We start from the raw sequence: 18,111 nt of genomic DNA on the forward strand, positions 1-18,111 counted from the left end.
AGAAGGGGATATTAACAAATACTAAAAAGGAAAGCTAGCACCAAACTGAAACATCTTTTAACTAATTCAGAAGGACTGAAACAGAAATTAAAAGGTAATCATTTTCTTAGTATGCAATTCATTGATCTTCAGTCTTGAATCGAAACTCACCTTGAGTTTCACATTAGTCAAATTCTCGCATTTTGGGAAACAGTTAAACTCAACAAAAGCCACCAGCATTCTGTTAGTATAGGTAAGACCATTGACGATTAATCATAACTCTGTCTTTTAAAATCCTAGAAAAAATATCCATACCTATTTGATTAGACTATGCACTCTAATCTCATTTTTTTCCTTTTTTAAAACTTCTTATTTTAAAAAAATTTTTCTTCCCCCCACCCCGTTTGTCTTTCTTTCTAATCTCATTTTTAAATAGCATTATTTGCAAAGTACTCTATTCTTCAGGTTGAGCAATTATAAGCCTCTGCAATGTGCTAGAAACTGCGCAAATTTTATTACCTAACTTTAAAAATGTTTCTTTTTAAGATTCCTTAAGTTATACCATAGATTTTAACTAATCCAGTACCATAAACTAAGACCTAGATAAGTTATGTAATTTTTATAACACTCATAGTAATGAATATAGCCACGGAACTGGAGTTTTAGCTCTGTCACTATTATAATAATAGTTTCTAATATACAGTATATTCATGCAAGTAACTTTAAATTCTTTTACAGGTTAAAGGCTTTTAAAATAGAAAGAGATTAGTAGGTCCTTACTAGTGCCAGGCACTGTGCTAAATGTATGTTTATGTAAAATCTGTCATTTAAACTTCTCAAACCTTCTCAGATAGGTTCTATTATTATCCCAGTTTCACAGATGGAAACATGGGCTTAGAGAGGTTAGATTACTAGCTAGAAGTAATGAGGCTAATAAGTGACAGAATTACACAGTCTGAACACAGCCTGATTTTATAACCCATATTTTTTTCTTAATCACTTAGCTAACCTGCTACTTCTTCAAGAAAGTATTTATGTACTCTCTTACCACAGGTAATAGTATGGGGAACTTAAAAATAGAAAACAATTCAACTAGTTTTTGATTTTAGTCAGTTTTGTAGATATGATTCACAAGCTCAAAAATAAAAAACAGGAGCAATTACTCAACACCTGGGTAAAGAAGACATACAAAAGCAGTTTCATTCCTCTTCCAATAAGGCTCCAAATGCCACAGGCAGGAAAAAATAGCCAAACCGGGATGTCTTTTACACTACCCTACAGAAAGGGTAAGGTGTGCCACTGAGGAACAAAGAATGAAAAGGACCACAGGAAAAGAAAAGACTGCCACTTTTAGCATGGATGCTAAGCTGCAACATTTACTACTGTCCACAGTTTACCATTTTATCTAAATATACAATGACTCACCCTGGACTGATGGCTTCTTCAGGAACACTGAGAGAATCTGAAATATGGGAATCCAGATAATCCTGCATTCTCCGAGCATCCATTATAATCAAGCTGATGTTTTTATCCATCATCATTGTGTATAGCTCCTTCGCTGTGATTGCTCCTTGGAATTGATAGAGACAATATAAGTGACAAGAAGCACCCAGTTCCACGTGCTATCATATCACTGACCACAGGGCAAGCATAGTTTTTCCTGGAAGTGTCATATACTTGCTGTCCCATCACATTATTTATTACCTTTTAAACTAACTTTATACACAATTTGCTTTTGGCATTTATCAAGAAACTAGTTCAAAGCTTTGTTTATGAAGACTTAAATACCAAAACTTGCTGGTGATATTACAACTACATCTGGTGCTGGCTCTGTTGCTGTATAAAATACTAATAATATGTGTCTCATGAAAATATTCTAGTTTAAAAAATTAAGTCATTTGAGAAATGTCAACCAGAAAAAAAAATTATGGATCAAAAGTTCTTGAAAGGTTCTAAATTTTTTACAAGTCTCCTTGGGGTCTTTTGGGCGCTATCTGAAAACCTTGTAGATTTCCTAGAATAATAAGCCAAAAGTTTGTTATCTGTGTCCCACATCTGGGGTTGGTTAACCACGGTCACCTGTTTTCACTGGAACACAGTTACACTCATTTGTTTACATATTGTCTATAGCTGCTTTCATGCAAGGACCACAGGGCTCCTCAAGCATAAAATATTTAATATTGAGCCCTTTAAAATTTAGCCAAAATAAATAATCCCTATGTTGCTATTTTCCTTCCAGGTTCTACCACCTGAAGTGAAGATTAAAAAGTACTACCAGGAGGCTTAAATATGTACAGAACTATTTCATCTGTGGGAAGAACATAGTCACACTACCTCCAAAGCTAAAATTCCCAGTTGCTAATAACCTTCTTACTTCCTTTTCTAACCACCAAGATCACTTTGACATCAAAACAGTCTAAAGAGTGAAAACAAACCACCAAGAAGGGTTAAATCTAAGCAGGGTGAGATACAAAAGAACATATGGGTAAAAACTAATCTTAGAATGAACTGGTAACAGCTTTCAGGAAGGTACCTCACTACACTCAGTTTTACTCTTTTAACTGTTGTATGGCAATATTTTAAATAGATAATTTTAGTGTTACAAACAATCACTGTTGAAGCTAAATCTTTTCTGAGAGAGGAAAACTTAGGTAACTGCCTAAGTCTTATTGTTTAGGTCACACCCTTGTTCCTGGCACGTCAACACCACCTATGGATAACATCCAAATTACTGGTTCAGAATTTTTTTGAGGGGAATGAAAAAGGCTTCGAATAATTAAGTCTACCACTCAAGAGTCATAAGTACTAACAGTTACTTATATGACATTTACTGTGTTCTAAGAGTATCACATGTATTAACTCAATCACTCCTTACAATAACCCTAAGAAATAGATGCAATTATTATCCCCATTGTATGGGCCGGGGGGGACTGAAGTAGAAAGGCAAAGTAATAAGCTCAAAGTGAAACTCAGAGGAGTGTACTCAAACCTGAGAAGTCTGACTTCTGAGACTCCAGGCTCTTAACCACTATGCTAAGGTACATCTTGGGGAAAAAAAAATGACAAGTACCAACTGTAATTCTGATGTTTTCAAATGTATATTACCAAAAATATTCCCTATGATATCTAAGTATAGACTATAGTGCATTTTCAGTACTATTGTAGAAGTTAGGAAAAATGATAGAAACTCACATATACATGAAATGAAATGCTAAGATCTCACTGTGTAAAATCTGAGATCAAAAGATCTCAATAATAACCTAAAAACTCTTTCTTTCTGAACACACTTACCTTTCTCTGTAGTCTCATTTTTTCCACTCTTTTCACCATTTATCTATTTCATAGGGGAAGAAAAGTTTAAACTTTAATAGAAACAAAAATTTTTACAGAAAGAAAAAGTCCAACTTTAATACTTTGAAACTGAAAGCCTTCTAGGAAATGGAATGTGCAGGTACTGGCATTTTATAAAAAAACAGACGAACAGTAATGGCATTATCAGACTACTCTGACAACAGCTAAAACAACTAGTAACATCACATTCATACATCATTTCCTCAAAATTTTCTCCAGCTAAAGGTGAAATATAATTTCAAAGCACAAATTATTAGAGAAATTTAGTCTTTAACTTAACAAAACAGCACTTCTTATTGTGAAATAAAAATTCCATTCCCTTCAGCATCCTCCAGTATAGACTTAAAGGAAAATGAATTAATACAAAATTTTATAAATTTGTATTTCCTAACCAAGATAAAATGGGATAATTCTCTAAGGCAGTAGCCCCCAACCTTTTTGGCACCAGGGACTGGTTTCATGGAAGACAATTTTTCCATGGACCAAGGTGGGAGTATGGATGGTTTCAGGATGATTCAAGTGCATTACATTTATTGTATATTTCATTTCTATTATTATGTCAGCTTCCACTCAGATCATCAGGCATTAGATCCCAGAGGCTGTGGACCCCTGCTCTAAAGTACTAACTTATTTTGCAGATGGGAAAACTAAGGACCCACAAGAATTTATAGATCTATTTCTGCATCACTAAAAGTAAAAAAAGAAATGTGTATTATGTGCCTCCTAATACGATATAACATAAAGTACACAGTATCACCTATAAAGCATTCTTGTCAAAAAAAAAAAACTGAACCTGAATCTAACTGAGCTCTTAGGTTGAACTTCCAGCCTACAGGAAATACAGGAGACAGAGGAACAAGTTAAGTGACACAAGGAGGAAGTAATCAGATAAATCCAGAATGTGGTTCATTTTATAGAACTGATCTAGTATTAAAAAGCCAAATGCAAGAAATGAAAAATGAGGAGACTCGAGTACAGGATGCTATAGAGACTTAAGACACATTGCAACCAAAAGACAATGCGTGGACCTTGTTTGGACACTGATTCAAACCAATCAACTCTAAAAAATCATTATGAGACAAGTGGGTAAGTATAAATATAGACTGGGCTTTAATTTATATCAGGGAGTTATTGTTAATTTTGTGAGGTAGGAAAACAGCACGGTAGTTATTAAGAAAAAGGTTCCTTTCTTTGAGATGCATACTAAAATATTTAGCCTGATATGTCATCCAGAATTTGATTGAAGAAAGAGGAGGTGCAGATAAAAACCATAGCAAACATTAGTTGATTATTGAAGCTGTGTTAACAGAATTTAATTGTATTCTCTTTTCAATATAAAATGGGTAAACAAAAGTAAAGAAAGATAGCCTTGCTGTTGGAAAGCAGCAAAATCAAAGTTTAAAAGTTCCTTGCATATAATTCTTGGGAATCTTGACTTTTTTTTATTAGCCATTTGACCTATAAATGAGTATGTCTCTACAGCAGTACTATTTATCTTACATTATGAGTTCCTAAAATCAAAAGATTGGATTTCTTCACTTCTTTTTACGTGGTACCTAGCCCACTATCAGAAACAATTCAACTACTACTTCTTAATGCAATCAGTGATAACCCACATACATATGATAGGTGAAAGCTACAAAATGCTTAGGAAAAATTAAATTAGAAATTCTACATGAATTTCAAATGTGCTTAAGGAATTATATTTTACAAAGAATAGCTTCTGAGGAGGTTAAAGGCAGGGAGTTATAGTGATAACTGGTAGGTATCACTAACAGTTTCTGGCAAACAAATGATACAGCTGAAAAAACTACAAGTAATCGTTGAACAAAATGGAACCAGAAGAAGACAAAGAGGAAGGGGAAACTGGGACAGAGAAAAAAGAAAAAGTAAAAGGGAAAAAATAAGAACAGAAAAAAGGTTTCATACCAAAGAAACAGTGTACCAAATCTTTCCCTAATGTAAATTACATTTATTAAAAAGGAAAGACCTTAAAGATCATCTATTTTAGACCTTCACTGGCCAAACTAAGTCCTAAAACAGTTAAGCAAGACTGGATATGGGACCTGAACTCAGATATACTGAATCACAGTTCAAATGCCCTTTCCACAACTCTAGTAAAGTCTACAATTACTGCTAAAACCTAATAATATACACAACATATTTCTGTAGAAGCATCAAAAAAAAAAATCTGGAATCAACTAAAGCTAAAATTAATTAATTCAATTTCTAGTGAAAACACATTAAATATTATCCTTATAGTTTAAAAAGAAAAGACATAGTGGTATTTTAATTCTTCTTAAGCAAATCATCTGACAAAAGAACCAGTCTTTCTAGCTCACAGAATAAACCTGAAATACCTTTTGAGTTTTGTCTTTGGCATCCAGTACATTTTCCAAAGAACTTTTATCTGATGTGCTATCATCCTGTCTTTCTGCTTCCTGCTTTTTCTGTTTCTGCAGCTGCTCTTTCTCCTGTCTGTCCTTTTCTTCAAGTTTTTTCCGAACTTCAGCTTCTTCATATCTAGTTGAAAAAAGAAGTCAAGATGTCTTTTATTGGCATAATGGTGGAAAGTAAAACATATCCAGTTCCCCACTTTCAGATATTTTATGGCTGTATTCTTTCAACTGAAACTCAATTCTGCCAGTGTTGTTACAAATCACAAATCTGCCGTCTGTAGATTTATTTCAAATTGCTCAAAAAGCTTGAAAAGATACTCTATGCTCTCAAGTTGAAGTTGTTTAATATTCTTTTTGCTCTTTGCCTCTCACTAATTTCAATCCTTTGAAGATTCAAATATGCTGCAGTTTCCTTTTCAAAGGATTTACAGTCCTAAAATCTTAAAACTAACTATGAAGCCTTATTACACAATACTTCAAAATACAAAAGTACAGACAATAAATAAGTGAAAGAACCTAAAGTCCCAAAGATAGAGGAATAAAGAACATGATTATTGCTATTAGTAGTGTCATTAGGGAAATCTAGGCAATCCAAGAGTAAACAATAATGGGTAATCCCAAAATTAGAAGAAACTCTAACTCTACTTGGTTGATTAACTGGCTAAAGGATAAAGGGAATAGTGATTCTAAATGGTATCATCCACCTTAACATATTTCAACCCCAAGATTAGCAATTCTGGAAAGGACCAAGGGAACACATTAGTTGGAAAAGATAATGTCTAAGTAAAGGCTATGATGTATACAAGTATCCCTGCTTTTCCAAAGTTTTCTTTATGCCACTTTACTTTTACAAAAGACTTACGTGAGTACCTGTTTTTACTAACTGAAACAAATCTGAAGATGATTTTCACTTATAGAAAAAAGGTGAAAAATGAAAAACAAGTGCTTAGCAGTTGTTTTCAGCAAGCTATTATAGAAGTAGTGTACACTCTGGGCAGAGCTGGCACTGCCAAGCTCCTTCCCCAGGAGCTACACTAGCATCTCAGCACCAAACTGTTCTAGCTTTGCACTGTGTCTGTGAGCATCTGTGCTATACCTCGATTATTTGTTTTGTGCATCTGGTAACAAGATGTCTCCTAAGGTATTGCTTCTTTGCCCTCTGCCATTTCAGCTTATGTATGGTTTCACAGAACACTTTACTTTCAGATAGCAAGGGAAAACCTGTCTAACTATAATAGGTTGGTGCTATTAATTAATCTAAGTATTGAAAATCCATTGAGAAAAAACTGAATTAAAAATAGTTCCCTTTTAATTTTGTTATTTAAAGAGTAACTAATGACTAAAAACTGAAACATATGGTGTTACAACATGTCACTGCAACACGAAGCATGTGAAACGAAGCATGTGAAAAAATTGTTTTTCTGAAGAATCCTGTCAGAAACTTAGAAAAAAATGGACTTGACTTATAATCTAATACACCAATGCTTATCTTAACAATGTATCAGTCTAAACATTTAAAATTTTCAGTAAAGAATATTAATGGTAACACATGAGTAAGACTTTTTCCCCAGGAACTGGAATTTATATGCATGGTCACATATAAATGAACAAATTCTAAACATTATTTTTACCTTCTAAATATTCATTTTTCTACAGATTTCATAATAGTGTCCATACCTGAGTTTAAGGCTTTCAGAGAGTCTCTCAGCTTCTTCAATAGCTTTTTTGATGTTTGCAGGTCCAAGTATAGAATGAAAGTAGTCCTAAAATCATATGAAAACCATTTTATACTGTTAGTGCTAGCTACTGTACATAGCACTAATGCTAGAAACACAAAATCATGCTGTGTATATAAACAAAAGTTTAGATAAAAATATTATGACTGAATAAAATCCTTTTTAAAACTTTAAACCTACATTAGTACGTGACTTCTCCAGTTGTTTCAAAAATATTTCTTCATATCAATAGTATGCTTAAAAGTAAGTAATTTATAACACACCTTTAAGGAGTGTAAATACTATTCTCATTGCTTATGAATAAGTGCCAAAAAGCAAACTACTTATTTTAGAAACAATATATATTTTCCTACTGTTACTTAGTTTTTTTAGTCTCAGAAGCAGTAAAGCAAACTCTATACCAATCTACAGCATAGCGTTTTTCTTATTTTAAACTGAGATGTTTCCTTCTGCTGCTGCTGCTGCTGCTACTAAGCTGCTTCAGTCATGTCCGACTTTGTGCGACCCCATAGACGGCAGCCCCCAGGCTCCCCCGGCCCTGGGATTCTCCAGGCAAGAACACTGGAGTAGGTTGCCATTTCCTTCTCCAATGCATGAAAGTGAAAAGTGAAAGTGAAGTCGCTCAGTCGTGTCTGACTCTTCACGACCCCATGGACTGTAGCCCACCAGGCTCCTCCATCCATGGGATTTTCCAGGCAAGAGTACTGGAGTGGGCTGCCACTGCCTTCTCCGATGTTTCCTTCTACCTGTATTTTATACCTACCTACCTCCCAACTGGAGGTAAATCACTTTAGACATAAAACAAGTTTTACACTTGAGGAAACCATAACAAAAAATCAAATGCCAGGAAATAAATCATCAACAATATAATCTACGTATCTACGTTAAAACACACACACACAGGTTTAGTACATAAATTATTAACAAGCATAATGATGTTTAAAAAAAAAAATCACTTCCCTAAGGGGATGTTCACTGGATCTTGCAATCAGAGATAGTTTCAAATCATGGTTGGTTTGACATGACAGTAGTAGAGTGAGACTCAACCAACTAAGTAATGGACCTAATTTGCACAGCTTATTACTATGACTTTGCAAACAGAGCCTACTAGCATAATTCATCACAAATGATATTGTACTCAAAGTTATGGAAGAGCTGGTAGGATAAATTTGTTGATAACAACTATCATATGTCTATCTAGCCTAAAAGCAGATTGTATTTTAGTTGATTTTATTCTTCTAGATTAAATAAATAAAAGGGAATTCACTATGTAATTTTAATAAAAGGATAGTTTACTCAACATTATATCAACTAAAAACTGTAGTGGAAGGGAAGTGAAATTACTTCCATTATCACAATGTTCTGACTACTGATGTACTACTTTAAGAGAAAATAAAATATAATCATTAACATTTCTCTGATAAAAACAAAATATAAAGTAAAACCAAAAAAACACTATGAGTTGCTTTGTTAATTTTTTGGTACGAACTCATTTAAAAGCCTGACTTAACACTGTTGAAATGCTGAAAAAATTATGTTTGGGCATGGCTGTTAAAAACTCCCAGAAGACATTCCCCTAATATCCAGTGAGGTTTCTTGTCAATACTTATCTCTCTCTGTGCTCTTAAAGGAACACAGCTCAAGTAAGTATAACATTTTTCCAATTTTTCAATAGCATTGATAATTAGCAGAATAATAAAAAAAAAATGTCCAATACTTATACAACTAAAAGCGTTTGCTTCTTGGTCTACCTATTCCTGAACACACAAATTCAAGCAATTCTTATGCTTCCCGAACAAAATGGTTTACTATTAATAATATTTAGGATTAATTATCAAGATCACCATGGAGATGTAAAAAAATTTGGTTAAAAAGGAATAAAAATATTCTAACTGCATCTAGACTTTGCTGTACTAATATTTTCGGGATATCTGCCTTCCCTTTTTTTCAGATAACCCTAAAAAATTGTTCATAAACTGATATTTTTCAATGAGTAAATAATAAACATGTTTTCTACTAGTAAACTTGCTACATTAACAAGTTTTCTCTAAATCTTGGTGTAAAACCAGTGAAAAATGTTTAAGTTTCTGAAGAAGGCTGGTCACATTACTTTCTGTCCCTTTGGATTTTAAGGATGAAAACCAGAAAATATGTAGATACTAAAATTAATACTTCACATACTTAAACTGCGCCAGAGAAGCTGAGCTAAATGAAACAAAAAACAGTTCTAAGACTGAAGCAGATGTGGTACCCCAGACAGGGCAAATATAAAAAACAATTCCGTTACAGAAAAGCAAGAGCTGAACATCTGCAGCATATGAAGTGAAAGCTTGGGTTACTTGAGCCTCTGCAGGGAGCTTCTGAATCTGAACAAGTCCTGCCACTTTCAACTATTAATGGATACCCTCTTCAAAAATGCAACAGATACTCTGTGGAAATGGAAAAATTTCTTACTGATTAAAATTTACTCCAACCTCTTCAAGCTTCAAAAAAAAAGGTAAATACATAACCACTCCCAATCTTGTCAAAGAAAAAAAAAAGTAACCACTAAGTTAGGAAAATAAAGCAAAAGTTAAGTAAGTACATAAAAATTTGGCTCTACCACAAAAGACAAAAAAGCAGACACCAAAACTACCGAAGTTCTCCAAATCTTCAAATCTTTCAAAAATATTTACTTTAGTACATACTTTTACATTTCTTTTTAAGCAGTATCTTTTTTATATTTCTGACAGAATTCAGATTTATGTTTTAATGAATAAAACATGTTTACAATAGAAATTGTAAACAGAATAACTGCCACCATTTATTCAATCACCCATCTAATATTAATAGAATACTTACAGTATGGTAGGAATGATAATACAAGACTTATCTCTTACCGCAACCCACCAAGGAGGTTCCCCTTTACAGGAACTGGGGGTGCTCAGGAAAGAAGAAGGAACTTGCTCAGGAGCCCAAAGTGAAAGAGTGCAATCCCAACCCAGGTATGTTCTACCCCAGTCTGTGATGTTTCTGTGATGCCACCAGGGTCTTCCAGCACTGGGTTCTTTTTATTATTTCATAAATAAGCCAAAGCTTTTAGTTGTGGGTAGTCCTTCATAACCCATACATATGTATTTAGCACAGTAGCTTTTCTTTAATATTATGTTGAGCAGAAACAACATGACTCAAAGACCCTCTGAGTAAAATGTCCATTACATAATTGTTATTTTCAGAAATCTTCCAGTGGAGTTAGGAAAAACATCAGGGATGACAGGAAGTATTAAATACATGAATTATATACTGGTTCTAAGCAGCATCTTTTTAACAGATATGGTAAAAACCATCAAAGAGGGTGCAAAATAGGGCTCCATCTTTATCTGAAGGTAAGTATGTTCAAGAATGTTCCAAGGGCTGTACCATTCCACCCACCTCTAGACAGGAAGATGAAGCTCCAAATGCAAGGGACTACCTTTCCAAAGCTAGATCTAAAACCCTGTAAAGATTACTAGCATAATTCTGCTGGTAAGAAGAAACACCAGCAATCATTTGCCACCATTAAAGAAAATAGTAAAATTATCCCATCACCCACAACCAAAAGAAATTATCAGTCCCATTACTGTAGACAAAAGAAAAAAAAAGTTTATTTTGAAGAGTAGGAGAACTTTTCCTTTTATGCTTCTATAAGTCAATTTAAATGAGACAAGCTAATTCTGCCACTAGTGAATCAAAGTAAAAATCACAATATTAATTCAAGAATGGCTTGTCTACCAGGTAAGAAATCTATAAGCAGGATTTTGCTACTATTCTCTAGTAGCAAGATCATTCCTAGGTAAAGGTAGAACCATGAACACAATATTCTTCCCATTTCTTTAACCCAGTTTCTGTTTTCTTCTTTCGTTTGTTTCTGGTGTGATAAAAATGCAACCATCTTCTCCAGCAACACTTATCCCAGCCAAAAATTCTCTTTACCCACTAACACCTCTCCCACCATCCCTCCTGGTGCTTCAGCAAATTGAAAGAAAGGCACCTGGCTCAAAGGACTGAAAATAATAAATAAATATATAAAAGTTTTGCAAGCTGAGACCTTTAATATGGCTATGATGTCAATTAAATACAAGAGCTATCACATAAAAATAAGTGACTAAACCCTGACTCTTGAAAAAGTACAACAGTCATATATTTCTTATTTAATGCATGAGTAACTGAATCCTTCCATTTGACCTGGCAATAATTACAACAGAAAACTAACTATGAGTCTGTATGTTGCTATAAACTTGTTCTAATCCAAAGCAAATGAAGTATGTATACACTGTGAGTATGTATACACACACACACACATATAAATTTGCAAATAATTAAAGTAAATCTTTAGTTAGCTTTTTCTGCTTGCAGAAGAATTTGAATTCGCTGCTAAATTTCAGGGTTAGTTAAAAATTTTAAAGGTCAACAGCTCCAACGTGTAACAATAACTTAGCAAACAAAAGCTTAGATATAAAGGGTACCTGCTGTTGCTTGAAATCAGGCCTTTTTTTGATAAGATTATAAACAGTCACATATTTCATATATAGCACATAGGCCCTTTCCTCATCACGATCTAATCTGCTTTCTTCTGCAGTCTTGAAGATCTTCAGGGCACTCTGTACATAACTTAAAATCAGAGGAAAAAATAATTATAACACTTGACATCTGGGAGGAAAAAGTCATGTATAAAGTCTACAGAGAATCTCAATACATTTCATAATTTAGACTGCACTACTTCAGAATTGATACAAAGTTAGATATAAGTTTGGATACAACATGAAAATTTCCCTTATGCTACAATTAAATACTTAACGTTTCCTAAATTGTATGTCACCAAACTGTTCAAAATGCACCTAAGACTAGTTTTTAAAAGATTTACTACAAAAGAAAATCCTGAGGCAAATAGTCCTCCAGCATCCATATAATAGTTATACTCTACATTTAAAGAACAGAGCTGTATACTGCTCGTATTGAAGTAGGGGAGATAAAATAGTTACTATTTTAAAGTTAAATACTTTTCAATTCTCCTTACTCTTTTCTAATTAACCATGATGTAAAATTCTCTGCACCCAAGAAACTAGAGCCAGGAAAGGGGACATGAGTTTACTCTTTTAGAGTTTTCTACACAATAGCTGAATGATTCACTGGCCCTAAAAGGAAAAGATATTTAAAGTCTAAAAACATGTCATCTTAAAACTCCACTTCAATAAAATAATTTGAAGATTCTATGGCATTCATTCTAAGGACATTTTCCTGATTTAACAGTCCTCAGAAAGCAAATTAATAAAACAAACATTTCTACAAGAGGAATTCATTCACTTACAACTAAAGTTTCACCAATCAAGTTATAGTACCAATGCTTATATAAAATATGCTTTATCAATAATTTATTTCTACAAAGCAGTGCATCCTGTTTTCTATATTTTTCAAACTAAAAATGCTCTAAGACTGAGACATGGATTAATGATGAAGTTGGTCAGGTGAAGGAATTAGAAAACCACAGAAAGGAACAGGGGCCAAAGCAGTCTTTAAGACTGGAGGTAGTCCTACACAAGGACAATCTCAGTCAGTGTGTATGCCCTCTCAAGCATAGCACTGAAGTCCTAGACTAGAGGTAAATCAAACCAAAGCTTAGTAAGGAGATTCTCTAAGAGTTTAGGAGTGGGTGCAATAGCCCTTAGGTTTTTCCAAATTTCTTTTCACTATGATGCATGTAAATCTCATGGGCCCATACATACCAGATCCAGCTGAGATGGCTGCAATGCCTGTGTGAGTCCAAAGAACTAGCCACACATCCTAAAAGGATTCTAGCATCCGCTAGACTAGTACTATGACATTATAAGAATATGAGTTGTGGTGGTACATTTAGGAAGTTCTTCTAAGATACCACTTCCTGTGGGGTCAGGGTAATCCTAGAGCTAAAGCAGACATTGCTAAAACAGATTTATCTATTTTAAGATTAGATGAAGCTCTCTGAGAAAGCTTCAAGGTGGCTTTATCATTCCCACTATTTCCTATTCGAAAATCATTCCAAGCGAGTTTAACAGAGCTACTTTCTCTATCACCCCATCAACACCAACTTGGCTCAAGAAGTAGGCCAGTCACTCTCTCATTCTTCCTACCCCTTCCCCACCCAAAAATCTTTTTGAAAGCCCACATTATCTTTAGTAATCTTTAAGAGCATCCATTCATTCTAGAATTTTCTTTCCTGATCTTCTTTAAAGTTCTTACTATTCTGTCTTCATCCATATTTTATTCATATTTTCTTCCCATCTTATTCATTTCCTCTAGAAAATGACTTATAAAGATGTCCCAGTGCAATCACAGGTTTAAGATGCCTCTTCACAGGTTCATTTAGAATCATATATATATTATTTTTTAGAGCCTTACATTTATCTCCAGTCACAGAACACGTGTTTTCATTTCCCCCAATTTCTAAAATCTAACTGCCTCAAGTGTAGGATGTAAGGCTGGCAAACCCACCTTTCTTTCTGAAACTCTCTCAACTCGTAATAATATAATTGCTGCTGCTGCTGCTGCTGCTAAGTCGCTTCAGTCGTGTCCGACTCTGTGCAACCCCAGAGACGGCAGCCCACCAAGCTCCCCCGTCCCTGGGATTCTCCAAGCAAGAACACTGGAGTGGGTTGCCATTTCCTTCTCCAAATAATATAGCTACATATGTCCAAATCGCCTCCTTTGGTGGTCAAAATAAACTCAGAAGAAAAGTTCCCCTACTGCCTCCTGTTCTTTACTGGAGATAAAACTATCAACAAGTTAACAATTTTAGTGATATCCCATCTTAAGCTAAATAACTTCCAGTAAATATCAAAATACCCAGACTTCTCCCTCTCTACTATATTTTATCTCAGGGCAAATTCAGGAAGGTATTATCTCTAGCCTCTACTACAACATACAGTCGTCTTCAACATAAACAGACCACATGTCCTCAAAAACAGAAACACAAAAAATAAATCATTATGTTAAAAGTTCATGTCAAATTGGCACAAATACTGTGCTGAATACGGCATAAAAAATACATATTTCTTTTTTTTAAATCAAACAAAGACTATGCTAGAACCATATTTTATATGTGAGATACACAAGAATAAAAATGATCTTCAATTAAGTACGTTTATACTATTGCAAAGACATTAACTGTGGCTGAATGAGGTTTGTAGAATCCTTGCAGACTTTACCTCTTAAATTTACGATGTGATATATTTGTCCAGAGAACAGATAATATGCATATTAGCAGAATATGTATGTATATTGCCAAGATAAAATTAAGAACTTCTCTAACTCATTTAATAAACTGGAAATAAATTAAAAGTTAATAGCTATCCCCCACGTTTCATAAAGTTACTTTATATCACTCTGCTTTTACAGAAGACCTAACTCAATATCTCTTTTTCAGGAATGGAAAGAAATTCGAAGGGGATTTTTGCTTTCATGAAAAAAAGATAATTGTTTCCTTTCTTTAAACCATTTTAGCTTACCGAACACTTCATAGAACACTCTAATTTTCAGTAACAGATGATAACTGAGTATGACTCAAACTAGCAAAGTATACATACTTCTTAGTGCTTATTTTCTCTGGTTTAACTTCTGTCTTCTTATTGAGGTCTTTTAGTGAAGAACTGAGGTAGAGTTCTTTAGGAACTGAAGCCACAGCAGGCATGATGAATAATCTTTACTCTTCCACTTCTGCAATGAATGGTGTACTTCATTAAAAGGAGTTCTTTTCTGAAACAAAATGAACACATACAATCCTAAATCCACCGACAGATGAATGGATGAAGAAGATATGGTACATATATACACTGGAATACTACTCAGCCATTAAAAGAATGAAACAATGTCATCTGTAGCAACATGAATGCAACTAGAGACTATTATACTAAGTGAAGTAAGTCGAAAGAGAAAGACAAATATCATATGATATCACTTACATGCAGAATCTAAAATATGGCACAATAGAACCTATCTAAAAAACAGAAACAGATTCATAAAGAATAGACTTGCAATTGTGGCGGGGAAGGCACAGTAGAGAGGAGGGTCAGAGGAGAGGGATGGACTGGGAGTTTGGGGTTGGTGGGTTGCAAACTATTACATTTTGATAGGTAAACAACAGGTCCTAATGCAAAGCACGGGGAACTAAATTCAATATTCTGTGATAAACTGTAACAGAAAAAATATATAAAATGATGTATAATATATATATGTATAACTGAGTCACTTTGCTGTATAGCAGAGATTGGCACAACAACTGTAAATCAATTTATACTTCAATTAAAAAAGAGATAAATTTTTCCCTATCACTTATTTCCACAATCTTAATGCTCTTCATTCTATCAGTTTACTAGTATTAGATGAATGGACATCAATGAACACTGACTCCTATGATGCTGAGTAAGGTACAACTTAAGGGGGGTAAAAGGCTTCTGCTCACCTATGTGAAACTCCAAAAGTACCCAAATTTGCTTTGATTCTAGTCACATTTTATATTAAATATTAATGCTTTCTCATTTCTTGATACTCATCCCTACCAACCTTGTGCCACTAATCTACTCTTATTCACCAAACCTAGCTATTTTTCTCTAAAAGTCAGTTATAAATTTTTGATCTTTTCCATCTATACCATCTCTATGCATCTACAAACAGATTTAATCAAGCACTTGAATTAGTAGCTCAGATCTATGCATTTAAAAACAAAGATCTCATACGTAAACATTTTCTACTCTGCACCCCCCCACCTCCATGAGTTCTGTGTCTAAACCTATCAGTGATAGGGGAGAAAAAGCTCTGAACCACACCATAACTCCCAAATGGATTAATCAACATTAAATACATCCTTCTTGTTAGGTATCTAAGTCATCAACAATGCATTCCCAGGGGAACACATGTAAATCCATGGCTGATTCATATCAATGTATGGCAAAAACCACTACAATATTATCAAGTAATTAGCCTCCAACTAAAATAAATAAATTTTTAAAAATTTTTTAAAAAGAAAAAAAAATAGAGTGACACCACCAGAAAGCAAAATAAATAAACCAAAAAAAAAAAGCCATGCATCACCAAAACAGCGAAGAGCATCCAATAGAGAAAGAATGCGACAGGGACCCTGGATGTCCAGATAACAACACTGAGTGCCTTGCCTTATAGGGAGCATGATGCTGCATGTTAGAACCACCATATGGCGTGGCCCCTGATCGCCCAAGAGGAACAGTTTACCTGGGGAACATTCCCTAACCCACTATGCTCAACACCTCCTCAATCTCTGCTTATGCCCCTAAAGCTCAGTGAAAAAGCATGAATACATACAACATGACACCTTTTGTATGAAGTTTTAAAACAAACTAAAACTAGCAATATATTGCTTCAGCATAAAAATCAGATAAACCTATAAATAAAGGTAGGAACAGTAAACATAAAATTCTATTTCTGGAAATGTGGAGGCTATAACGCACACACGGAGCTTCAGGGGTATCAGTAAAGTAAGGTCTTATTTCTCAAGTTGGGTGGTATATTCACAGATGCTCACAGATGATCATTTTATGTATGTATTTATTTAAGTATAATTGATTTACAATATTATATACTACAGGTGTACAATACAGTGATTCACAATTTTTAAAGGTTATATTCCATTTATAGTTACTACAAAATATTGGCTATATACATCCTGTAGCTTATTTTACATATAATAAGTTGGTGTGCTGTGCTAAGTCACTTCAGTCACATCCAACTCTTTGTGACCTCATGGACTGTAAGCCACCAGCCTCCTCTGCCCATGAGATTCTCCAGGCAAGGATACTGAAGTGGGTTGCCATGCCCTGGTCCAGGGAATCCTCCCAATCCAGGGATAGAACCTTAGTCTCTTATGTTTCCTGAATTGGCAGGTTGGTTCTTTTACTACTAGTGCCACCTGGGAAGCCCGTAATATTTGGTACAGATGATCATTTTATTATCAGGCTTTTATAGCATATAAAATAACATCTAATGTACTTAATATTTTAAAACTTTTAAAGCAATTATATTAATATTCTATTAACAATGCAAATATGAATAAAATATCCAGCTGTATAAAAATATGAAAAGAATACTCAGACAGATGTAAGTTAGGAAGTTATGGGTGAAACAAGTAAATGCAAAGTTAATGTTTCTAAGTACTCATTAAAAAAACAAAACAGATTGGGAATAGAGTCTGGTATATCATCATTGAACACAGCTTCCATACAGTGTTATGAGTGGAAGCAGGAGCACAGCATTAAGGAACAAAGAAATGGAAGTAGACTGTAGATAACTTTTTAAAAATGGCAATGAGAAGGAAAATGATGGGATAGAGCAGTGCTTCAGAAACATAATTTCTTCTGAAACATAAGCAACAGTTGAGGAATAATACCTCTGACTAAGGAAAAGCACACTAAGGCCAAGAAACTAAGTTTCCTGGAAGGTGCTTAAGGAAACCTGAGGCCTTAGTGATGCTACAACAGAAGGTGATCGAGAGCAAGGAATGTTGGAGCTTGGACTATTCAGGAAGGCGAGAGGACAGAAGAGGGTTCCCTGGTAGCTCAGCTAGTAAAGAACAGCCTGCAATGTAGGAGACGCCCGTTCAATTCCTGGGTCAGGAAGATTCCCTG

The 18,111-nt window shown here is 34.4% G+C and overlaps 1 protein-coding gene across 1 annotated transcript in view; it reads right to left on the bottom strand.

Annotated features, from left to right (window-relative positions):
• Positions 1 to 15,152, bottom strand: part of USP8 (ubiquitin specific peptidase 8) — a 36,176-nt gene extending 21,024 nt beyond the window's left edge. Inside the window, exons 1-6 of the mRNA XM_052646715.1 lie at positions 15,043 to 15,152; positions 11,950 to 12,094; positions 7,407 to 7,492; positions 5,691 to 5,853; positions 3,271 to 3,313; positions 1,405 to 1,549 (exon numbers count right to left, since the gene is read on the bottom strand). Of these exons, the coding sequence (XP_052502675.1) occupies positions 1,405 to 1,549; positions 3,271 to 3,313; positions 5,691 to 5,853; positions 7,407 to 7,492; positions 11,950 to 12,094; positions 15,043 to 15,146 (686 nt within the window). The 5' untranslated portion in view covers positions 15,147 to 15,152. The remainder of the gene's footprint in view (positions 1 to 1,404; positions 1,550 to 3,270; positions 3,314 to 5,690; positions 5,854 to 7,406; positions 7,493 to 11,949; positions 12,095 to 15,042) is intronic.
• Between the last annotated feature and the right edge of the window lie 2,959 nt (positions 15,153 to 18,111).

Source organism: Budorcas taxicolor, chromosome 10 (genome assembly GCF_023091745.1).
Source record: "Budorcas taxicolor isolate Tak-1 chromosome 10, Takin1.1, whole genome shotgun sequence".
Classification (NCBI taxonomy): Eukaryota; Metazoa; Chordata; class Mammalia; order Artiodactyla; family Bovidae; genus Budorcas; species Budorcas taxicolor.